Source organism: Mustela nigripes, chromosome 3 (genome assembly GCF_022355385.1).
Source record: "Mustela nigripes isolate SB6536 chromosome 3, MUSNIG.SB6536, whole genome shotgun sequence".
NCBI lineage: Eukaryota > Metazoa > Chordata > Mammalia > Carnivora > Mustelidae > Mustela > Mustela nigripes.
Window position 1 is genome coordinate 8019071 of NC_081559.1, and position 26601 is coordinate 8045671.

Genomic DNA, 26601 nt, shown 5'->3' on the forward strand with positions numbered 1-26601 from the left:
GTCATGTTGACTTGAACCATAACAATAATGCTCGTTTCTCATTCGAAGTTGGAAAGCGTGAGAAGCAGAAAATGAGTATGAAAGAGAGGAGAGAAGACAAGAGGGGAAGGGGGCAGGGGGGGCAGGGGGGGCAGGGAAGGAAGTGAGAAGGAGGGTGAGCGGGAGGGCAAGCACCCCCAGCAGGCCTGGGGCAAGAACAGCGAACTCACAGGAAGGATGATGGGAGAAACGACTGTAGGACTTGTGTTGGCCTTTTACTCTTGGAGAAGAAGCATTTAAAAAATGATAAATCATCATCATTTCAGATGTTATTATTATCAGTAATAAAACAATACAAACCCTGTTTTACAACTGTAGATAAAACTGTAAGCGTTTGGGGGTGTAGAAAGGAGTTTCTGATAAAAATCTTACACTACGGTGAAATGTATTCGGCACGACACAGTAATACTGCCCGCTGAAGCACTCAAGTTCCAGGTATGGTCTTCCCGAACTCTCCGGAAGCCAAGACTGCTCTACTGTGAAGGCCTGGATTTCTGAACACTTCGTCACAGAAAAGTACCACTGTGAGCTGTTTGGTTTAACATTATTCAAACATGGTCAAGTTTTTAAAAGAGTTTCTTTTATGCCGTGGGACACAAGATGAGACTTCTAACCAAGAGGTAGTCTTAAGAATTGATATTTTTAAAAAGTAAATAGTTTCTTGATTTATAAAACATCCATATAAAAAAACCACTGGGTTTATGAAAATCTTTAGAAACAGATTTTTAAAATATAATCTAGATATCATTGAAATAAAATTCTTTTTACTTCTTTTGATGTCATCTAGGTCTAGTCTTGGTCTTTTAACTCCAAGCTCAGTGATCACCACTGACACCAACGACAAATAAGAAAAGTTCTTTTCTAAGTAAGCACCAATATGTTAGGAAGAGGTGCTAAAACACATTGGAAATACTGATCACCAGGCCAAATAATAGTGAGAAGATACTAGTATATTTATTAATATATGTAACAGGGCACTGTAGAAAATTTCTAGATGTTAAGAGAATGTTGTTAAAAAATTAAACATGGAATTTCAAGATTACTGATTTAGCTTACTTGTGGCACTCAGCCATGACTAAGAGATCAAAAATGTCAGCTGTAAATTGTTCTATACAGAAATTTTATACTTCTGCATGACTCTCTAAAATGTTTTTGTTAATGTACTTGGAATGTGGCTAAAAAGGGAAGATACATGTTCCTGCTTGTTTTGATTTTTATTTGATTTGATTTTGATTTTTTATTTTATTTTTTTAAAGATTTTATTTATTTATTAGACAGAGATCACAAGTAGGCAGAGAGGCAGGGAGAGAGAGGGGGGGGAAGCAGGCTCCCTGCTGAGCAGGGCGAGATCCCAGGACCCTGAGATCATGATCTGAGCTGAAAGCAGAGGCTTTAACCCACTGAGCCACCCAGGTGTCCCTTGGTTTATTTGTTTGTTTTTCAGCGTAACAGTATTCATTGTTTTTGCACCACACCCAGTGCTCCATGCAATCCATGCCCTCTCTAATACCCACCACCTGGTTCCCCCGACCTCCCACCCCTCACCCCTTCAAAACGCTCAGATTGTTTTTCAGAGTCCATAGTCTCTCATGGTTCACCTCCCCTTCCAATTTCCCTCAACTCCCTTCTCCTCTCTAACTCCCCGGTGCCCCTTGTTTTGAATTTTAACAGTGTAACTTGGAAACACAGCAATTTAATCAAATAATATAATTATCATTAATACCTGTTTTCTCAATAAAACAGGTTCCTATGAAATATATAACAGATCATTCTATTCTCTTTAAAGAGATAATTTTAAAACGACATTTTCTTTCCTAACAGTTTTATGTTTAAACAGCATTTTTAAAAACGCATGTAAAAAGAAGCATGACAAAGACTCAGATCATAATTTAAATGTGCAATTCATCCAATCAAGAAAGCATAGAGGAGTACTCTGGTACTCCTAAAAACGAAAACCAAAATGATGTTCTCAGAGTGCCACCTTCTGGTAACATGTGCCTTTCCTTGTTGGAAACAAAACAAAACAAACAAAGAGCTGAACGGTTGCTAGTAAATGTGAAAAACTCCTCTCACAAATTAACAACATTTGTTTCATTCTCAGCCAAAGACCTTATTGCAATATTGCTATCTTGGATCTTAGGTTTGAAAGCTAAAGAAAAATTCCACTATTTAAAACAACAGGTCATATTTCTTTCCCCAAATCTTACAATTACAGAAGAAATACCTCTGGAAGCACTTAACGTTTAAGTAAAAAATTTTTATTGGATTCCTGAGGTCAAACCTACTTAGATTAGCTCAATGAGAAAAAACCGTGGGAGCTCTGTATGAGCAATGGCAATAATCTCTGCACCTTTGTGTGTGGACTTCAAAAATAATCAGCTCATGACTGGAAACTAAAGAACCTTCACTTCCTTCCTGTGAGAAGGGGACCATAACAAAGGCTGCATCAGCTGAAGGACAGCGCAGACCTGGTTCCTACATCCCAAGGCTACTTATCAGCTGTGTGGCCTTGGGTGACTTACCTCACCAGAATCTGTTTTCTTATCTCTAAAATGGGAATAAGAGCACTCTTCCACAGCTGTTACAAGGACCAAACTACAGAAAATACTGGAAGCCCCTAATATGGCATGAGCATAGGAATCACATGGACATGGAACCACCTTTATTTTCTCTTCCATCACTGTCTGTTGAAGAGACAGACAGACAGACGGATGCTACTGGGGGTGGGGCGGGTGGATGGAAGGAAGGAGTTACTCCGCTCCCGCAGTTTCATGGAGTTAAAGGGAACAGTTTATAATCTGCCACTCTTCAGGAAAGCTATTCATCATTGTAAAATGAAACTGGCTTTAAGTCCCTTTAAGTTGTGCCAAAAATCTAGCTCTGCAGTAGGCATTTGCTGACACGCGAGCAAACACGGATGAGGCGAGCCTGTAGACACACAGAGCAACTCAAGGGAAGTAGAGGCCTCCGTGGGGCACCAGGATGGAGCTTACTAGCTGTGTTCTCAGGACATAACAGTAAGACGTTCTAATAGGAAGCTACTAGAAATTTGAAACTTTGTATGACTCCCTTGACACTTTCATTACTCTCTGTCTCCTGGAGGGGAAGAAAAAGAATGATTGACTGTCGTATATATTTTTGTTGTTGTTAAAGGAATAATTTTACAAACGTACGGGTCTTCTTCTGCTTCACAAGTATCACTACTCTCAGCAGCTCAAGGGACAATCCACTGGGTGATTTACATACTTATAAGATACTCATTAAACCTTTTAAATACTAGGAGACAAAATGTGGATTCACATTGTTTATATGAACCAGAATTTAAAACTCAACTTATTTCTCCCAGCTAAAAGTTTGGACCTTGGGGTACAGTGTCTTGCGTATCTTTCAGGTTTCTTCCAAGGCTTCTGGCAAGGGAGGCTCAGTGATAGGGGGGCCAGACTACCTGGGGTCGATCCAAGCAACCCAAATGTCCCCATTTCCAGTTCTCATCATCCTACTCTTTCTCGGTAAGTGATCTCTTTTACATAATAGATCTGGCAAGCCTACAAATTAAATTACATTGTAATTCGCCAACCCACTGAATCAGACTCTATCACTCATTTTTGGCTACATCAAACGTGTAGCTGGGCAAAATAAGAGGCTCTTTGAGGGCAGTCACCGTAGCTCCTTAGTCTTCTGACTACGCCTTGAGTAGAGCTTCAAATTCTGAGTTAAGCCAAATCATTCTTTAATTTCTCCAGTGCTTTGAAAAGAATTCAGCCCATCTCATATATTTTTTTTTTCTCAAATTCCTACCAAACTGACTGATTCCAGCAGCCACCTGGTCCACCAGAGCGTTACCTATAAAACAGACTTCATTCCAGGAGACCAAGAGCATAATTCAAGTGATTTCTGTACTGCATGCCAGGTAGTTCCAGGGTTCCATCTTCAAATGATAACTACATTCTCACCATCCTCAACTAGGCCATATAAACCATCTAGGCCATATAAACTAGGCCATATAAGCAATCCTAGTTCCATCTTTGAGGTGTTCATACATTTAAGGCAAAATAGAATCCTTCTAGGTACATTAAGCAAAAAAAAAAAAAAAAGAAAAGAAAAAAAAGACACTTAACATAGGGAAAGAAGTGATGAAGTGATTACAAAATCATTAGAAAGTCTGAGGGAGCATGCTCCGAGCTCTGCCCCTGCCCTAATCAGGACAAAAGGATACCAGCAATGGCACTACTGCATTTGAGGACTCACTATGGTGGCTGTGAATCCAGGGCTTAGAAAGCCACCATCAGCACTGCCTCTAAACACCTATAAAACTGATGACCAGACACTGAATTCTTGCTGGAAAAGAAGAAAAAAAAAGAAGTCATGTGCTCACGATCTTGCCTGACAGCAGAAATAGCTAAAATGTCAACAAGATGTCTGCTGTTTCACATATACTTTCCAAATCCCAAGTGAGTGTTTATATCTGTCTACATCTCATTCACTGCCCCAAACTAGATGCTAGAGAGTCTGAGGGAGGTGGTTTTTAGCCTTCCAGCTCACTAGAAAGGAGGGAGATGGGGTGGTGCGAAGTGATCGTATTTACTACAGCAAAGAGAAAGGAAGAAAACCAGAATTGACTCCTAAGTTTTTCGCCTGAGCAACCAGGGGAACGGTATTTATGTGCACTAAGAGGAAAAGTTTTGGGGAGAAGCTCAAGAGTGCCTTCTGCCCATATGGACGACAAATAAAGACTTGTAAAGGTCAGAAGTCAAGCTTGGGAGTGAGCACAGTATACGTGAAGAAAGATTATCCACTTCGTTCACCTCCCAATAGGAGGCAGTTAACTGGCTTCCATTCCTGACTCCAAGAGAATCTCTTGAAATGTTTTCAAGTGTCTGCAAAGAGAGGAAGCGACATCTACCTCAACTGAAAGTCTGCTCCAGTGCGACCGGAGCAGGAAAAGAACCGCGGGAGATGTTGTGGTAGAAGGACCAGGTGAAGGGGAGGCACAGACCATGTGCTCACGGCTACCACGAGGTACTGAAGGCAGATCCCATCTTTCTGCAAGCCCCAGATGAATTTAAGGGCAACCGACTTAGAAATACACACTCACGGAACACCTGGGGCCGTAGCCACCACTGGAAAGTCAGGTTGAAGGTACAGCCAAATAGCTCAGAGGATGCTCAAGCCTGGGAGAGATGCTCAAGATAGAATCTGTACCCAGACAGAGCTCGTCGGGAGCTTCACCCATCCATACTGAGTCAATCAGCGAACGCCGCATGTCCACAATGTATCAAAAAGCTAGACCAGTTGGGGTAACCAAAAGTAAAGGTACGATGAGTGCCCGGACCACACTGACAGGAGGCTGGCCACCTTCTGACCACCAACGAAAAGGGCAGCCGGTTTGGCTGGTCAGTGATACCAGTAAATGCTCTCTTTCTCCCCCTCTTTCCGATCTCTCTCCCCGCCTTACTTCTTTCCCTTTGTCCCAGCGCCGCGCAATAAGCCCAGGAAGGAGAGAAGTAGTGTGGAAGGGCGACCCCCCACATCTCTCCTACGTACGGGAGCCTCCGCTTTACCTGCCCTGCGCAAAGGAGACGAGCTCTGGGTAGAACGTGAAACTGGGGTTTTGCAGCAGGTATAGCTAACTCTTCATAGGCAAAACTCGTAATAGTGATTGAAAAATTCTGGAATTAGATTGAGAGGTCAATAATGGAGCCTCTCCTAGTGAGACAGGATCTTTGGCAGCAGGCTTCAAGACATGGAATTATCTTCCACATTCTTTATTTAACCTCCAAGTCTTTTTCTCTTGCCTAGCTCTAAAAGAACATTTCTTAGGAATCCTTCACATGGAAAGTGATGGTTTTTTGTATCAAACACTTAATCCAATGATGTCTCTACTACACAGGTCATCTCATTAGCCTTTCTGAGAAAATATGGACTAAGATTTATTTTCAAAGCTTTGGAGAGTATGGACAAAAGCTGTCCTGAATACTAATATATGGAGAAAAAGAAAATGTAAAGACAGTTCAGGAAGACAATCAGGTATTACAGCATGAGTAAAGAAGTGTCACCCAAAGGAAACTGCTTATTTCGCAATAAGAGTAAGCAATATTTGTTCTGTTTTGTCTGTTTTTCTTTTAATATACAGAGTTTTATTAGTTTCAGGTGTGCTTGTTTGTTTTTTGAGGTTTATTTATTTTAGAGAGGGGACAAAGGGGCAGAGGGAGAGGGAGAGAGAATCTTTACAGAGACTACACAATGATCATGGAACCCAAAGTGGGGCTCAATCCCATAACCCTGAGATCATGACCTGAGCTGAAACCAAGAGTCAGACGCTCAACCGACTCTGCCCGCCAGGTGCCCGTGTTTGTTTTTTAATTCAGCAGTTTGACAGAAATGAAGATCTGTTTCCTTAATTTACTAGTTCAGCATAGCTGCCCTTTTTCTAGGTACTAAAATAACTATAAAATTTCCTTAGCAAAATGGGGTTTTGAAAAGTATTTTGATCAAATACCCAAAAAAAGAATGTTTTTTTTTTTTTTTTTTTTAATTTTCTTAACTAGGAAAATACAAGCATCTACTGTTTGCTTTTTTTTGGGCAACCAAAAAAATTCTACTTGATCCTTTTTCTGGTGAAAATGTATATGTGCTGTAAGGGTTGTGCCCTTTTGCAAGGAAATGACATATGAAAGGCTAAACTTTTAAAATAAATTAAAGATGATTAAATGTATTACAAAGTGACTCACCAAAGGTCCTTTAAATATAACATTCCAGTGTGATTAATTTTATAAAAATTTGGTTTATATGGAGTTGTGTTTCAAGTATTACTGTATAAAATGAAGTAAACATTAAATCCATGTCTATCTTTTATTTTTCCTAGCAAATCATATAGCTGGTGTTGATATAGTATTATCCACATTTAGGGTTATAGTCACAACTTGCAAAGTTTAAATAATAAAAATATGTGTATTTCTATTTTTAAGGTAGGAAAATATTAAGATAATACTCATCCTACCGTCCAATATTGTATTTGATCAAAAGACCAATGGAGAAATTTACATTCATTTAATGAATATAATTTAATAACTAAGATTTCTTCTATTTTAATGTTAACTTCCTAGTAACATACAAAACCATGCCTGTAAAGCATTCAACAAAAAAAAAGGTATCTTTTTCAGGTTTCTAGTTTGGGAAACAAATTCCATCCTTGAATTGTCAGTTCAGTATTTGTGTTTTGATCGATTGCGTTTTGTTCGTGTTTACTGGTCTCTTTACATTTATCTTTACAACTCATTTTTTTAAAGATACCTAAAGAGAACTTATTGATGGAGTGACATGCTGGCAGGTTTCCACGATAGTGCAATTTCAGCGGTGGTTCCGCTCATAACAAGGGGCCATAGACTAGAGAGGACGTCAAGTGCTGTGGACCAGTGTCTTCTTGCCAGAGCATCCTGGAGGAACCACTAATAGAACCACAGGTCATTAAATAATGCAAACTACTTTGAACCTCAAGAAGCAGTCAGGACAAAATATCTACTCAGTTTATATTTCTTCCTCTTAGGATTCTAAAATAATATCTGAAAGAGGAACGTATGTGGGGGGAAAGAAAATGACTTATTTGGATTATTTCAAAAACAAAAATCTTGTCACTTCAACCAAATAATTACATTCTCAGAGATTTTCACCTACTTGCATAACACTTTTCATTATATCTCTCCACGTTTTATCCACAGTTGTAAATCGTCTTCCTTCCTCAGGCATTTGAGACATAATGTCTGGAGAACTGAAAATGGGCTCCAAATACAGCCATGTGGCTTGGACCTTGAGCCATTCATCCAGAATTTCCTGAAGGAGCAGGAGCTTGCTCTCCCATTCTCTGAGAAGCAAAACACAATGGTTCAACAGAAAATCAAGCAACGTTTCAGATGACAAAACTCAACATGATCCCTGGAATTGTCAGTCCCGTATGCAGCGCTGCTGTTCCTGCTTTTGACAATAAATCACTAAATTTGTTCTACAAGGTCTGTTTAGCACCCACATTTATGTCTATATGGATACACATGTTCAGATATACCTATCTACAAATGGGCTGGATTCTGTATATGCCACAGCACTGAACCTTTCTGCAAATCAATTCCATGGCTAGGGGGTACAAACTGAGAAGTGAGATTCTGGAGACAGTAATGCTGTTCTTAGTGAAGGACACTCTGAACTTCGTAGGAAAAGTAGTTACATCCAAGATTCATTTCCTTTAACGTTCTTCTTTTTTTTTTAAATTTGGGCCTATAAAGGCTTTATTTCCAGAACACAATATTTCAATTCAGAAGATCTAAGTGGCATTTGAAGAAAAATCTGCATAATCTAAAGTATAATACTGTGTCATTCATGAGAAGGAAGCATTTTTAATCTACAATAGTGATCAGTTCATTTCTAAACATGGAGAACAAAAATAACGACAAGATGTCCTCAAGAATAAATATTATAATTACACTCTAAACTTATGTTTTTTAAAACTTACTATTTTATCAGCACAAGTGTAAGGTCTCTGTACGTATTTGCTCCCTCCTCACCATAATCCATAAGGCCTAGTGTATCTGTTTACCAGTGGGGAGACAAGGCACATAGAAATACCCGGTTGAGGTCCACCCACTAATAAATGATAGAGCCAGATTTGAACCCAGATCGCTGCAGCCACTATGCTACAAGAGTCTACATAGCCATTCAGAAGGACGATCGGTCAGCGGCAACAGACCTTACAGATGGGATAGCTTTATGTGTAGTTTAATACATTACGCACCATTTATAATTAGTGACCTGCAATTTTAGACTGTTAAAACCAAGCCCTGTAAATGGAAGTCCTAAAAGTCACCAGGCATTTTCACTCTTCTAAAATTACTTCAGCATCTGTCAGTGAATTTAACGTCTCTTCACAAGAGGAAACAAATGCCTCGGACTCCCGCCGTTCTTCCCTTTCTCCATCTAATCCCTGACTGACTCGGAAGATTTCCCACTAGCCAATGATCTCATGGGTAGCCCATAAAAGTAGCGTCTGGTTAGACCACTTTCAGAGTGGCTAAAAAATTTACTCTCCATGAGCACATTCGAGTAAGCAAGGCAGGAGGCACAGCAGCCGAGGGACGAGGCCAAAGGCAGAGCACACCCAGGGTTAGGGTAACACAACAGTGACCAGAGGCGGACACTGCAGAGCGGTTGGCTTTCCCTCGTCATACAAATTCCCATTGAAGATGGTAGTCGGATTTGGACTTTTTTAAAGCAAATATAAACTGCTTCATACAAATCACAAAAATTGAAAGAAACAGACAGGATAAGGATTTAGTTTAAGCATCTGTGTCCGATGCCTGAAACCTCAGGCTGTAGTCACAGCGTTCATACTTCGGCACTTACCTCAGAAGTGAAAATTACAATAAGCGTTCAAGAATAATCTACAATAACCTAATTAGTGTATTTGGAAAATGACATTATCTTCAGTGTCATGGTTTAGATGTCCTATGAGCTATGTGTAGAGATGTGAAATTATTTTTGAGTTTAATGTATAAGATCAGACTGGACACAATAAAAGTGAATATCCAGAGGCCTACTGTCCACTACCTTGGTAATAGCAAAGGAGTAAGTACTATTCCAAATGCAAAAAAGGTTATCACTCCTTCCAATCAACTATTTAAAATATTAAGTATGAAGGGCAGAATCAATTTGCAAAAAGAACTGTATAGTACAGATAAGTGACGATTATGGTAACACAACCTAAACATTGTCATGTAAATATTACTTTACCTTATTTGTTTTTCATAAGGCTTAATGAAAGGAGAGCCTCGCATAGTTTGTGTTTTAATAATGTGGTCGTCCAACAACATCTGGATTTCATCAACCGATGACAAAATAAATGTCCCGCTTTCTCTATAAGGAAGAATCACAAATTCCATTGCCTCCCACTCGTTAGTCATCTTGTCCATGGCCTTTTCAAGAGAATACTCTTTGCTAGCTGCTTCACTAATCCCTTCAAACCTATCCAGATACGGTTCCAAATCCATGTCTAAAAAAGTGAAGACAGTGGAGTCGTCTGCCGGCTGCAGTGGGAAGCCAACAATGTTGGACATGGCCTCCCAGTGCCGGGGGCGCAAGCCAGGATTACAGATCACTTGAATCAGAGGAATGTGCTGCTTGAAATCTTCTACCTTTGCTCTTACTTTTTTTGTCATTGCCAATGCATTTGGAGAATCATGGAAGGTTTTTTCCAGCTTATACAGCCCTCTCCAGTAATTTCCAACATCTGTTTCTACTTGGTCGGGATTCACCTTATGATACGGTCCTTCAGTCCATCCTCGGTATTTGTTGCTAAATTCCACAGCAGTTTCATAGAGACGGAGGTAAGGGTTCAGCCCATCCTGGATTTTTTTACGTTGAGGGTATATTGATGGTAGCCAACCAAACGCCTCTTCCTCAGCATTAAATTGCTCGATCTGGAATGACAGGTATAAGGTATGTTATTCTAGAAGTGAATGATACTCAAAATTAATTTTTTGAAAATATTTTTATCAAAAGTGGCCCCAAGCTCTCAATAAGCCCCAAAGTAAAAACGAAATTAGGCCATAATCGAGAATTACTGAGCAGTAATCGATCCTATTTCTTTTTTATAACATTTTCCAGAGAATAGTATCTGGTTAAGTTAGTTAAAATAGTAATGGTATATATTTAAAGAAGTCTCTATCCATCCAGATATATTGAAGTTATACCATGATTTATTAATTGACTAGAACTTAAGTACTTTTAATACACACAGCATTGTATCAGGTACTGTGGAAAACAGAGGGAAAAAGTAGTATATTGCAAAATACCAACACTAAGGAGGTGGTATATATCAGGAAATAGACATGCATATGTAGAAAGTGAAATTACAATTGTTCAACAATAATATGAGGCGATAGAAGAGGGGTCTTAGAGTAGTATCTCTTTAATATACATGAATAGTATATACTAAAAACGCTATCACTCCGAGGCAGGAGATCATGGTGAATAGGAGCTTATGTAGAGAAGATACAACCAGAGCTGGTCTTGAAGACGTGTGTGGGATAAGAAGAAGCAAAGAAGGGGCGCCTTGGTGGCTCAGTGGGTTAAGCCTCTGCCTTCCGCTCAGGCCATGATCTCAGGGTCCTGGGATGGAGCCCCGCATGGGCTCTCTGCTCAGCAGGGAGCCTACTTCCTCCTCTCTCTCTGCTCTCCTCCCCCATTGTCCCGCCCTCACTCATGCTCACTCTCTCTCCAATAAATACAATCTTAAAAAAAAAAAAAAAAAAAGAGGCAAAGAAAGCACTAATTTCCTCTTTGTTTAGTAGTGAAGTTTGTGAAACTGTGGGTGGTTTAAAGGAGAAGTCTATAGATTTGAAAAGTGTGAATTAGGTTTATAAACTATGCAGGTTACCCAAAATTTAAGTGGCCACAGAATTCTAAAATCTACAGCTTCTGTTTTCTCTACATGTGTTCAGACTTCAGTGACTGTTATAAACTATTTAATTATCTGAACTAATAAGATACAAAAATCCTTTGATGTAAGAAAAATGGGAAAGCATCATAATATGGTCTGTTTTCATATTTCCCCTTTTTGTTAAAAAATGCAATTAAAAATCTCAAACATCTCCTTTGGCAAAGGGTATGGCTTTTCCACCTCAAGCTTCTTCTAATGAGAAAGCCAAGTTCTGACATAGCAATATCAGGGAAAAAGTGGCTCAACGGGAGAAGATAATGGGCATAATTTCAAAACGCAGTCACCAAATCTATACCGCCTTCTATGAAGATGCGCACACTATAATGAGGAAGCAGGTGCTAGCACATGATATAAATGATTAAATGATGCAAAATAAAAAATAAGCAGATGGAAATATCACTCTATCTTTCAAATAAAAGACAAAGGCCACTGAGATAACTACCAAAAGAAAGCAGCAAGCTTCTCCTCAAAGCATGTCTATAAGATCTATTTTTACCACTTATTATTTCCAAAAATGTTTAATTCCAGGTATAGTTAACGTATCGAGTTATATTCGTTATAGGTGTAGAGCATAGTGATATTTGCAGCATTTATATTATTCTCTCAAGGTACTTGAACTTTTATTTGAATCTATTTTTAAAAGGTGAATGTACAATACAAACGCAAAGCTCTTTCTTTTGAACTAATTCATCCTCTTAAAAATGTTGGAATTATACCTTATCTGCTGCTAAGTCCAACTTTCCATTCAGTGTTTGAGCCTTTTTCAGGTATCGCTGTACATCCTGAAGGTCTCCAAAGGAGTAAAATTCTTCTGCCTGTTTAGCATAACTCTCCAATTCCTCCACAAACCGTTCACACCGTAACTAGTATGAACAATATTTGTTATTAGGATTTTTTTTAAGGTAAAACCCCTAGGCATTGCAAGAAAGTTCAAGTATTTTTAAAGATTATCAGAATTATTATTCTATTTTGTCACAGGCAAAAAGAGAGGAATCATCTGGAAGAGAACAAGGATCTAAAACATGCAGCATTTTTAAGAGTCAGGATTTAAAAGTAATGAATTAAGCTTCCTATAATTCAGGAATTAAAGTTAACTTTGTTTTATCAATCTAAGATATTCTAACCAGTAAAATAAGAATGGATTAAACAACGGTATTATTCTTTAGTATGCTAAAGAATGTGTGCTGACAAATGATTTATAAGAATTTTTTTTAATTCATAATAATCAAGTATGAGGCTAAAAGAAAGCTCCAGTGTTTTAAGATCTGTGGCATTTTTACAAACAACTGGGAAAAAACCCAGATTTTCTTTAATCGTGTTCTGATATTCAGTATCTTTTCAATTTTTGGTTGCTAAAACAAAATACTTCAAGGTTATTTTTCTTGTCCTATGTACTCTCTTCACAGGAAATGTGCAAGACAAATACATCTGGATTTTAAAATCTAAAAACTCTAACTTTCCAACATAAAACAGGTGTGTGGTTTTTGTTTTTGTTTTTAATGAGAAAAGCTCATTACAAAATTGTCATTGGTAAGGCACTCTAAGTTAAATGGCTCTAAAAATAGAGCTCTTAATAAAATATTCAAAAGTCAAATCTGAGTTATTAAAAAATGGATTTTCTATTTTATGGATTATCTAGGCTGATTTGTATCCTCTTTAGTTCATGGAAATTTTATAGTTCTGGTGCAGTGGGGGAAGGACAATGAGAAGATGAAATTCCTCAACATTATAGGAAGTTTGCAGAATAGTAAAGTATAGATAATTCTGGGCCATCTAACAGTTTGCTAAGAATCTGTTATAATTTCCGTGTCTAATATTTGTGATTCATGATGTCTTCTACAGGTTTAAAAAAAAACCTGAAATGACCTAAATGCACAACAGAAACACCGACTGCTGTTTAAAATAAAAGTTTTTGGTTAAGCCTGTGAATTAGTCTTCCAGCATGTTCTGTCAATTAACCACATTTGCCGTAACGTGATTTGCTATAAGGGACATCTCTCCTGGCTGACCTGGCATGAGTCTCCTCACTTTGGGAACCTCAGCTTCTTCATTTATATGGTGAAACTGAATGTATGAAATCATGTATGCAGACACAGCCCTGGAGCGCTCCCACTGTTCCCGTGTGGGGGACACCTCACTGGCCACGGTGTAAAGGGAGAAAGGAACAAGGAAACAGCCTCTATCAAAGGGCTGACCGTCCATGGGGGAGACGCACCGGACAAGGACAACATCACGATCGGGTGGTTAGTCCACGGAGATGCGTCACAGTGTGATGGAAGCAGAGAAGCAGCAGAGCTGAGCTCTGGCGAGAGGAATTCTGAGAGAGTCGCTGGCGTGAGGATCCCGTGAGTGGGCCAGGGGTGCGCTCGCTGGCAAATGGAGGGAATGCGCGCGCGAGAGGAGAGGTGTAGCGGGCCAGGGGTCTAAAAGTTGCTCGGGGTGAGCCAAAAGTCAAGAATGAGGAGTGGAGGAGGTAGACGAGACTGGACAAGCAGACGAGGGGAAAAACACAAACCGTCGTCTATGTAGGACACCAGAGAAGGCGAGAGTTATTGAATGTTCGAGTGAGGACTCTGGGCACAAGCCTTAGGTGATTCAGTGTGTGTGAAGGCACACTTTGCTGAGAGAGCTTTGATGTTAAATAAGGAAAGCAACTCAAAAAAGTACTATAAACTGTATAAGATAAACACTATTTTTATTAATGGTCACTTGAGGGCAGTATACTAGGATTTTTCACCCTTGAAAAGTCAAGAAATGATATAACATATCGAGCCAGTATGGATACCATCTTCCTCTAAAATTGATGGCATGAGAAAGCTTAAATATCTGACGTGTGAGACAGAGCTGATGATGCCACGTAGGTTGAAACTTAAGCATTTCCAGAAAATGAAAAGAATTCAAAATATCTGTGATGCCAACCTTAAGGCCTTCTTGATATTGTTCTGTTTTCTCTTTAATGATTTTCCTATGTTCATCAAAAATTTCATCCATTCTTCCATACCACTGAAACACATTATTATTGAGCCTAATGTCTGCTGGAGAAAAGTTTGTGCACTCGATGAGGAAGGCGAGGCAGTTTTTAGAATCCACCAGTCTCTGGCCCAGCTCGACCATGTCGGTGGTCTCTACTTTCTGAATATAAGCCTGCAGGAAGACAAAAGTTGCAGAAGGCATTTTAAGGAACAGCTTAAGTCAAAACATAGGCTGTGGAAACGCTATGTATAAAGAAGCATGAATATGCACAGATTTGTTGGAAATGTAGACTTTGCAGTTTAAGAGAGAAGACTGCAGCACAGTTTTCCTGTCATCGTTCCCAAGCACCTCTACACAAAAGCAGTGGGAAAAAAAACAGAAAATACTAAACAACACATAAGAAGCACTGGAAAACCAGAGAGTGTTATGGGTTCCTGGGAAAGATGAAGCAGGGTAATATCACCTATGCTTTCACGGTCGCATATTGGGGCCCCTCCTAATCCCCCTCCAGTGCCTGCCACCCTGCCAGATGCTGGCAATTCAGTGTGACAACCAACAGCCCACGGCTTTGCTCTCAGAGACTTGTTGGGGGAACAAGTATTAGTTGAACTGCCACCGTAACAAACGTCAGATTGCAGACTTGCAGCAGACACCAGGGCTCACTTTTCTTAATTACAAAATCTAAAAGAGAACTATAGGCAAATATAACAAGAACTGTGCTAAATCTGTATGAGGATAATGATAATACTTTATTGAGGGACATTTTTAAAGTTCTGAATAAATTTGAAAACGTAGGTTAAGATGTAACATCCTCGAGATGTAAATTCTCCTCTAGTAAGTATAAAACCAAAGCAATTTCAATCAAAATTGCATTGGCAATTTAAAAAACAAAATTCGTCATAATTCTGACAGTCTCTGAAATCATAAATACTTGAGTAGCAAAGATAATCATGAAAAAAAAATGAGAGCGAGTAGCCAAATATGAAAATATAATACATACAGATACAGTTATTTAAACAGTCCTTGTTCTGTCCCAGGAATAGAGGAGGAAGAAGAACAGAAGTCAGAACTAGATCCATGTACATGGAAATTGAGTGTTGAAAAGATGCATTTAAAATTAGGAGTCAACTGACAGATCATTTAATAAATCATATTAGAATAATTAGCTACTGGGCGCCTGGGTGGCTCAGTGGGTTAAGCCACTGCCTTCGGCTCAGGTCATGATCTCAGGGTCCTGGGATCGAGTCCCGCATCGGGCTCTCTGCTCAGCAGGGGGGCTGCTTCCCTCTCTCTCTCTCTCTCTCTCTCTCTGCCTGCCTCTCAGTGTACTTGTGATTTCTCTCTGTCAAATAAATAAATAAAATCTTAAAAAAAAAAAGAATAATTAGCTACTGATCTTGGAAAAAACTAAGGTTCCTTGTTACCTAGGAGAAATACAAAGAAGGTACATTGTTGTGAAGAAAGGAACTTGCAGCAGAGTAATGATTTTGCTTTTGCAAAAGCAAATCTGTGAGAAGTGATGGTGAATGCAGGGGATGTGTATGTGTGTGTGTGTGTGTGTGTGTGTGTGTGCACGAGCACACGCAGACATGTACGCACGTATATGTGCACATAGACATAGAGTTCTCCCAAAGCTCTTTTGACACATGTTAACTTATATATCTGAGTAATATAAATGTTAAAGGAAACCTGCTTCGCCGTTGAAAAATGAGAAGACTGGTGATTACCTGTAACTACTTACATCCAGCTTCCCTTGTCTGTATCTAACCTCCCTGTCTGTGAAGTAAAGGCTTCTTGTTCTCATGTTTTTAAAAGTCTATTTAATCTTCATTTTTCTGTCTTTCTCTCTTCTTCTCTCTCTCTAGTGTTATTTAGACTTAATACTGTATATATGTTTGGAAAGAGCAGAATTCACACTAAAAAAATCATCACTCTAAAAAAAGGAATTATGGGAAAAGATGAACTTCTGCTTCTGCTTTCTACTTTGTAAAATCCCAGATTATTTAAAATTTTACTTCTGTGATTAAAAAGAAAAAAAAACAACACTGTCTAAAAGTCTTTCATTAATATATCATTCTAACAAGAACAAATATTATGTTACAAATCCAAACAAATAAGATGGGAACCATGATGGTTTCCACAGGTAAATAAATGTCTAACTGAAAATATACTTTTATAATGTGATTAATCAGATTACTGTGTATTCAAATGAATGGATTTTTATTTCCCCAACTGATAATGACTGATTTCAGTACTGCATAAACTGAGAAGTTATTTTACTATTGTGTGACTAAACTTTTTTAAGATGCAGAAATATTTTAAATATCAGTTAATGAATCCTATTTGCTAATTCTGTTACAGATTGTTATGAACAATAGAAATTCACACTAAATAATTCCAAATTTGTAAATATTTCCAGTGATGGCTAGGAGGGTAAATAAATGACACTCTTCCTACTCAGCATTATTTTTTCCACAGGCATATATGGTTATGGAATTCTCCAACTACTTTATAATCGTCCAGGATCAGAGTGCCACTTGACATCCTACAACAACTAATATAAAATATAAAAATATAAAAGTGATCATATACAGGTGTGTGTATCAAATACACATACATACGCATTCACGTGCTAACACCAATGCAAGTACAAAGACTTTAAAGAAAACAGATTTCTTTTAGTTAAATGCTGATATGTAAAGTCAGTTCTAATGATTTAAAAACTTTTCTTTGAAAGTTGACTAATTTAAAGAATGTACATAAGCACTGTAATTTCTTGCCTATACAAAGTTTTGAATGATTTTATGTATTTTGCTGGGTTTGCTTCCCTATCTCACAATCTAAAAAGAAAAGATTCTATTTTAGATCTTGGGAATGCTGGGTAGGAAATGGGGTAAGTCTTATAAAAGCTTGTTGTTACAAAAATGAAAAAGGAGGGCGCCTGGGTGGCTCAGTGGGTTAGGCCGCTGCCTTCGGCTCAGGTCATGATCTCAGGGTCCTGGGATCGAGTCCCGCGTCGGGCTCTCTGCTCAGCAGGGAGCCTGCTTCCTCCTCTCTCTCTCTGCCTACTTGTGATCTCTCTGTGTCAAATAAATAAATAAAATCTTTAAAAAAAAAAAAAAGAATGAAAAAGGAGTAAAATAAAATTGTGATTAGCTAGTTGTTTTATACTGTTTTACTTACCACTAGGCAGATTCTAACACAAAAGGAACACCAAAAATGATTAAAGTGAGACTTACCTAATATTTTTAGTAGCATAAATCCTATGCTCAAAACTTATTTCGGCAAATTACCACGAAAATTTTAATGTATAACCAAAATAGCCTATAAAAACAAATTATTAAAGATTAAATATTTGTGGGCGCCTGGGTGGCTCAGTGGGTTAAGCCACTGCCTTCGGCTCAGGTCATGATCTCGGGGTCCTGGGATCGAGTCCCGCATCGGGCTCTCTGCTCAGCAGGGAGCCTGCTTCCCTCTCTCTCTCTGCCTGCCTCTCTGTCTACTTGTGATCTCTCTCTGTCAAATAAATAAATAAAATCTTTAAAAAAAAAAAAAAGATTAAATATTTGATTAAAAAAATTAAGAATGGCACATATCTCAGGTTGCCCAAGACAGTCCTGGCTCATGCTATTAGCATGGTAGTAAGTATTAATATTGTTCCCAAAAATATTGGTAGACAATACACAAACAGCTCCGATATTTCACCTCTCCCAATAGCCATACCCTGTGGTATCTTCTCATGCTGTGGCCATGTGACTTGCTTTGGCCAATGAGATGTTAACTACTGTAATGCACAGAGACAATTGAAAAGCATTTGTACACCCGGGTGTGGTTTTGTGTCTCTACCATGCCGTGAGAACACGTCCAGTAAACCTGCTGGAATTTAAGAGACAAGCGGAGCAGAGTCAAATTGCCAAAGATCGTTTCACTAGTCAACTCAACTGAGAACTAGCTGACCCAACTGAGTGAGTGACCCAACTGGGAGCAGAACCAGCCGGGAGCACCAAACTGTAGACTCATGAGCTAAGAAAAACAAAACAAAACATTATTTTAAGCCTCTTTTAACTTTCGTAGTGATTTGTTATTGTATTATCATGTTGATAATTAACTAATAACAGCAGGGGAAACAATTAACTTACATACATATGACTATAAAGTTTATAAATAATACCTTCATTTCCATTAGTTCGGCTGTATTTGGAGGAGTGCTAAGAGCTTTTTCTGCTATCTTCTCAAATTCATCACATAATCTGAAATACCAGACAAAATCAATTTATGTAACTAAGTTTTATTCTTAAATATATTCTTATATACTAAATGTGCCCTTATGTGAAAAACAAAGTAAGATGATCTTATCTATATGACATCTAAAAATCTGTGCCATTATTCATTCAATACACATTTAATGATCATCTCTTACATTTGCAACTATAATACTAAGTGACAGAGATAGAGAATTGTAGAAGACGTAATAATGACTCCAAGCGGTTCATAATCCTGTATAGAAAACAAGGCCATAAATAAACGATCACTTCTGACCCAGAATTTTAGGGGCTCTACCAGAGATTTATTTGAGATAGCACCAAAAAAGTAGTATTAAGTAAGGGAGTGATTAACTCTACTTGCGGCAAACAGTTAACATGGACCTCTATGCTCAGAAACTTCTAGTAATATGCAAATATTTCCTACTTATTTGGGTTGTAGCCCATATAATGAACTTACTGTGAGATTTAAAAAAAAAAAAATAACAAAGTGGTAAAAGGTTAAAAAAGACCAGATAAAACAGGTAGAAATTTCTTAAAGAAGATTGACTGCAATGGGGTACCTCGGGTTTCAGGCGGTTAAGACTTTGACTCTTGATTTTGGCGCTGGTCATGATGTCAGGTCATTTGACTGCGCCCTGCCTCAGGCTCCCCACTGGGCATGGAGCCTGCTCGGGATTCTCCCTTTCCTTACCCTATCTCTCTCTCTTTAAAAAAAAAAAAAAAAAAGGAAGAAGAAGAATGGCTGTGAGGTGGAGAAAGAAACAGCATGGTTGTGAATTTGGGTTGAAGTGGGGAGTGTGGAAGAAGAAAGAGGGTTCTGAAGATGGTTGTAAGTTTGAGAGGCAGAATCCACAGCAGAGGAGCGATTTTTAGTGAGATACAGAGGACATGGGCAACTGGTAGAACCAGCTCCAGAAGGATGGGCGCCAAGAGGGTTGAGCCCATAGGCAGAGAGAACTTTGAAAGGTATGACAGACTCTTTCCCAAAAATATGGGGAGACAGGAATGAAGGGCTCTTGCAGAATTGAGGTGAGACACAGAGGGGCAAGAAGTTGAGGCACTGGTATCTGACTGGTCCTCTAATATTCCTGACATGTCCTTTGTACTTCCCGTGTGTGGTGAGAGGCAAGGTTTGGAGGAAGAGGGGAAAAGTAGAATCAGCACAACCTCAGAAGGGACAGTTAAGAGACAGAGGAAATAGCTATGAAATTAAAATAAATATTTAACGCAGCATGAAGAGCTACAAGTAAAAGACATTTTCACTATTCTTCCAGAACTTTTAGAGGAAAAGTGCTTTCACAATTGAATATGGGATTCTGGTTCCGACTGGCTGTGCAGGGACCCGTCCTGCCTCAGCCTTACCCCTCACTCCTCCTGCCTCTTTCCAGCGACACAGATCAGTCCGAGTTCTTCAAGTAACACCATCCATTTTCACACCTCACACCCTTATATATGTTGCTTTTTCTAGCTGGAATTCTTTTATTTACATTGTTCACCTGGTAGACTCCCAGAACTCATCCTCTAAAATGAATTCACATATCTTCTTGCTCGTAGCTTGCCCTGATTTTTCCCACTTGCCCAATCTCTGCTGGGAAGGACATTAATCATGTCCTTCTCCATTCTGTGTCTGTGGCTCAATCCAGCATTTACTGAACCTTACGGTTTGTATTTCTATTTCCCCTTAAGACTATAGCTTATAATAGTTATATATAACTTATATATTATATTATTATAATAAATTAAATATATTATGTATTACAGTAGTTATATTCATATTTAGAATATAAGCACCTACTCTTGTGCTTAATACAAGCTTCCTTCAGGCTTTTTTACAGCCCGAATCTTCTTTTTAATGATCTATTTTTTCCTATAATACCATAACAATTACAAAATTTTTGATTGGGAGGGGTGTCTTCCATGTGACTGATACCAGAAAAAAGGTTCCCAGAGCAACACGAACACCAGTTGTTGATTCAAGACGAGTTCTACATCCTGTCTACATACAAAGGCATTCTGTTTATACCTTAGCATTTTGTGAGTTTACTTAACATGAGCCGGTTATCCTAAAATTCCCCAGGTTAGTAAAAAAATAAGTTTTTAGTTAAGACAACAAGTTATTAGCCTTGAAGAGTAATCCCAGTGAGTGAAATTCTAAATCTGAGGATCCATTAGGACCCAGGAAAACTATTGGGTAAATCCACTTTGAAAATCCATTTTGTGTATTGATTATACAAACTTAAAACTTAAAACATTAGTGATGTTAGAGAACACCTATCTGACTTGTGAAAACAAAACTGCAAACACTTCTTACTACCGCCTTATTTCAAGCAATCAGGAAGGTGCATTCGTGGTGAAAAACTAATAATCATAAAATGACAAAGCCAAGTAGAAGTAAGTGTGACATCATCTTCTTGGAGGGTCATTGATGACACTGTTGTAATCTAAAACTTCATTTGAATGACAATTGATCCTATCTAACAACACCCTGAAAAAAAAATATCAGTATCACATAAATACCTTGTATTTACTTCCTGATGATCTCGGAACATTTTAGCTATAAGTTTTCCGCAAATAAGTTCTGCTCGTTTCACCAAAGCTCTGATTAATTCCTCACAGTGCATTTCAAACATTCCTAAACGGATAGTCTGCAACAAGAAGTATTAAAAGTTTAATGAACATGAAAAGAAAAGATTCCCACAATTTTGCCTTTCTCACAATATTGTTTGGTGTGTGTGTGTGTGTGTGTGTGTGGTGTGTGGTGTGTGTGTGTGCATGTGTGTTCAATATGATGTAGGCAGGATTTTCTAACCTCCCATTTGCATTTTACAACCATCTTCTGGATAAATCTTCAAGAGTTTGCTATCTTGGAAGCCAATTCTATCTCAGGACAACAATGGACATAAGAACTTTGGAGAATTGAGTTACTGCTAAATAGACAGTGGGGGATTTAGATGTCGTATCTGCTCCGTACAGAAGAGTAATGTGTATTTTGGGTGGAAATTTTGGAAACTATGAAAAAGGACAAACAAAAAATTACCAGTCTCCTACGGAACAGAAGTAATCACATTTTGGTGTGATTACCATATTTTCTGAAAGATTTATAAACACTAAAGCAAAAAAACAAAAACAAAACAAAACTAAGCTCTTGGAATTTTTGAGGGGACAAATCATATCAAGTACAAATTATGTAAAGCAGAAGTCAGACTTGAAGTACTAGACTTTCAGCTCTCTGGGGACAAGAACACTGTTTTGTCTACTTCTATATATCCTGGGTTTCCCACAATGCTCGGTTCATGGAGAGGCAATAAGTACTTTCCCTGTTGACAGTTACGGTCTGATTCTTTCACTGTATGATCTAAAAACATATCCTCATAAAACTGGGAAAAGATCCTAGTTACAAAGAACAGTTGTACAAAACGGACCCTTTACCTTTCTAGATGTGTACTGTATCTCCTCTATTAGTTTTTGATATTTGCGAATTTCTTGCATTATTTTCTCATAACTCCGGTTCTCTTCAAGGAAAGCATCAGCATCTTGCTCAGCTTTCCTGGTGATCAGGTAGTCATACTTGTCATAGAGTCTGAGGTGCTCCTTGGGTGCCACACTCTCTCTCTCTATCACTTCTTTCACTTTTTCTTTGTGGGCTTCGACAATTTCATCCAGAATTACTGGCTTCAAGGTTGTTGGTTTAGACTTACTTTCCTAAACAAAGGGAAAAATAACATTCATTTAAAAAAATAAAGGTAACTGTATCATTTATCTTTGTAAAAATGCCAATCTTACTGTGTGTATTTGTGTGTGTGTACACACACACATACATTCATAAAGTCTTTTTTATTTATTTTAAGATTTTATTTATTTGACAGAAAGCGAGAAAGCACAAGCAGGGGGAGCATCAGGAAGAGGGAGAGGAAGCAGCAGACTCCCCACCGAGCAGGGAGCTTGACTCGGGATGCAGGACTCGATCCCAGGACCCTGGGATCATGACCTGAGCCCAAGGCAGATGCTTAAATGACTGCGCCACCCAGGTGTCCCTCTTTTTTTATTTTCTAATCTCTATAGAAAGAGATTCAGTCTAATAGTATACTGAACACCTAAGTTTCATGGACTTTTTTTGTTTTCCTTCAAGGCTACCTAGTTGTGTTTTGGGTTTTCTGTATGCATGAAAGAACTATCACTTGAAAATACACACGAAATAAAAACACCAAAACCCACATTGTATTTGTGCAATTGAAAGGTAGTGCTTGCATTGTACTAAAAAGTAAGCCAGCTCAATGTCATATCATCATATTCTTTAATCACAGTACTTTTTCACCTTGAGGAGTAATCTGTCTAGAACAAAGAAAAATTGTTTACTCATTCATTGACCTTTGATCTTTGATTCTGTGAACAGCAACTAGAAGAAACTAAAATCCCTGGTTACAAAATGTGCATTCTGCTATCACCATTAGAATAATGAATGAGATAACAACTTTTAATAAGCAAACAAATCTCAATAGCTTGTCTCCTCTTTTCAAATAAGAGGGCAAGGATATGTGCCTATAGGGTTTATTATCCAGAACCAAGTTACACTTAAAAATATACCTGCTCTACCTTTCATTTGGAAGAAGGGATTTTTCACTCTAACAAACAAAAATTATGATCAGTAGTGGATATTCTAGAGCATTCACTAGATACTATTAAAGGATTCCTTAGAGAACTGGGTAATTTATTCAGCTATCCAGGATGCATTTGCCCGCTATGCCCTCTAGGGGGATGTTAGGAAATCATAATGGTTAGAATTAGACCCTTTTTGAGAACATTAGTGAATCCCACCACCACTACCACCACTACAACGCTGGGCTCAGTAGATGCTTGGTGCCATCTTTTCTGGGGCCAGCGGGGTGGTGGTGGAGGGGAGACTCTGAGCTAAAGAAATCTATATTGCGTACTGTACGCAAAGTAATTATTGGATCTAATGCCAAGCTCATCAATACTCATTATATAATATTTCTTAAACGTATTAACAGCCTGCCTAATGTCTTCAGCCTATAGGTCTATCTTTCTAAACCTAATTGGATACCAGTACACAGAACTATATTAGAAAGTATACTTTTTTTTTTTAAAGATTTTATTTATTTATTTGACAGAGAGAAATCACAAGTAGATGGAGAGACAGGCAGAGAGAGAGAGAGAGGGAAGCAGGCTCTCTGCCGAGCAGAGAGCCTGATGCGGGACCCGATCCCAGGACCCTGAGATCATGACCTGAGCCGAAGGCAGCGGCTTAAACCACTGAGCCACCCAGGCGCCCAGAAAGTATACTTTTGATATGAATTCTAATCAGTTCCTATCAAGAGTTAAGGGAAATGATATTTTGAATGAGACAGCTCAAGTATTCGAAAGTCTATCAAAATAGATCATGAGATGGTGATATGCTTGGATTCACAGCATCTTGGGCCCTTGAAGGTTTGTCTTCCAGGGGGAAAGAAATGTATTTTAATTTTACTTTCAGTTTCTATCAAAGACTATGATAATAAGAACACCTCTACAACCCACTTCTGCCATTGCTGTCAAAGGTCATCAAAATCATGTTCAGTCATCTTACTCAAAGTACCTTCTACATCGCTTCCAAACCTGAGTACTAGCAAAATATCCCTAGATGATTCCGGCAACCTATTTCTGAGAACGAGCTATCATTGTGAATCCACATGTCTAGGGGCAAGAAGTGGTGGTGGTAGATTTGTATTTTTAAAATATCACCAGGTGATGCTGATATGTAGGATTTCAGAACCATTACTCCATGTAAAATGTAAGACTCCTCTCTCAAAATCTGATAACAGGGAAAAAGACCTGAGCAGTTTAAATTAACTGCTTAATCCCAGTTAAAACTTGTCATATATTCCTCCTCACTTCAGAAGCCAGGAAACTTAGAGCCATATTTTATAACCATTAAATCAAAGTAACTATCTTCATTCAAATGATGGTAATACTTTTCGTCACTCTGAGCATGCCTAGTAACAATTATTAACTCGTTCTATTTGTCTGTTTCATAAACTCCCTCAAATCCTTATTGAAAAATGGCAGGGTATGCCTGGAGAAAGATACAATAGCTGAACTGAAATTAAACAAAGGCCAAAGTAAACTACATTTCTCCAGAGACTTCTATTTATGACAATATGTGGACTCTATAACCTGAAAATAACTATCTAGTTCAAAACATATAAGAATGCCGGAAAAAATGCCAAATATAACTTTTCTAATGCGTAGCTAAGGAAGCAAAATAAAATAATAGGGAAAGTCTAGGGGCTAAACGTGAGGGAACACATGAGTTGGGAGGTAATTATGTGCGGAAGTGAACAGCTGCCCTAGAGACTGCTGATCCCTGGTGGTCTAAGCTTTGTTTTAATGAGTCTCTAGCAAGGGAGGGGGTGGCAGAATGGCTGTTAGGAAACAAAGCCTCAAGCCTGAGCAGAGAGGAATGTCACATTGGCTACCCCCACAGAAAGCCAAGAATACCGAAAGGTGATAGAAAATTTCAGAATGCTGAAAGGTGACAGAACCTCTGAATGAGGAACCAACAACATCTTGTTTGACCTTGTTTTTTGGTGGAGAAGAAAAAAGACTGTCGCCTTAAGATTGTGACCACCAGCTTGTTCTCATGCAGACTTGGTAAGCATTCACACTGCCCGTGTTGTCCACAAAATCCTTGGCAAGAATTTTATTTAAAAAATGGTCTTTGGGGGTGCCTGGGTGGCTCAGTGGGTTAAAGCCTCTGCCTTCAGCTCAGGTCATGATCCCAGGGTCCTGGGATCGAGCCCCGCATCAGGCTCTCTGCTCAACAGGGAGCCTGCTTCCCCCTCTCTCTCTGCCTGCCTCTCTGCCTGCTTGTGTCTCTGTCAAATAAATAAATAAAATTAAATTTTAAAAAAAAAAAAGGTTGTTGGTCTGGAGAGACCTCCAGAGTAACTGTGAGGAGAATATGCAAATTCGGGAGGAACCACCTTAAATTAAGGCCTTAAGGACTTCCCTGCATGAAGTTCTTACATGTATGAGCCCATAATGATAAAGGAAAAAGACCCATAGAAATAAACCACCATGAGCAAGTGTCAGATCAGTGAACGGAGAAGTGAAAGAGAAATGAATATACGACTAAACACAGGCGACAATAAAAAGTGACAAGTCCCATGTGACAACTTACTGGAATTCCTAGAAAATAAAAATATTGAAAAAATAGAAACTTTACGATGAAGATAAACATCCTCACAATGGATAATTTCACAATCACAATGTTGAATAAAATAAAACAAGTCACTCATTACAAGAGGACTCCACATATATACACAGACAAGGAAACACTAAATGGAAATTGTTTAGGGATATGCAGACAGGTAGCAAGTGTATCTTAAAATTTTCAGATTAAGAACGACAAAATTCAAGATTATGATTCTTTTGCTAGAAGGCAGAAGCAGAGGAAGGTGAGCAGGGAAGGGCGGTGGGGAGCAGGAAGAGCTTAAAGGCATCAGTAATACTACATTTCTCTCATTAGATTGTAAGTACACAGGGGTAACTGGATTACCACTTAAAACTACACACTAGTCTCCTGGACCCTTTCCTGTACATGAAATATTTGTTTACTATTTTAAAAATAAAAAAGAGGGGTGTCTGGATGGCACAGTCGGTTTTAGCTCAGGTCATGATCTCATGGTCGGGAGATCAAGCCCCGTTTTGGGCTCTGTGCTCAGCACACAGTCTCCTTCAGATCCTCTCTCCTTCTCCCGCCCCATCTTCCTGCCCAGCTCATGTGCACATATGTGCTCTCTAAAATAATACTTTTAGGGACGCCTGGGTGGCTCAGTGGGT

The 26601-nt window shown here is 38.7% G+C and overlaps 1 protein-coding gene across 1 annotated transcript in view; it reads right to left on the minus strand.

Annotated features, from left to right (window-relative positions):
- Nucleotides 1–26601, minus strand: part of DNAH7 (dynein axonemal heavy chain 7) — a 250612-nt gene that overhangs the window by 169195 nt on the left and 54816 nt on the right. The window contains exons 13-19 of the mRNA XM_059393094.1: nt 22192–22464; nt 21280–21407; nt 18669–18747; nt 14444–14668; nt 12241–12387; nt 9817–10502; nt 7714–7900 (exon numbers count right to left, since the gene is read on the minus strand). Coding sequence (XP_059249077.1) covers nt 7714–7900; nt 9817–10502; nt 12241–12387; nt 14444–14668; nt 18669–18747; nt 21280–21407; nt 22192–22464 — 1725 coding nt within the window. The remainder of the gene's footprint in view (nt 1–7713; nt 7901–9816; nt 10503–12240; nt 12388–14443; nt 14669–18668; nt 18748–21279; nt 21408–22191; nt 22465–26601) is intronic.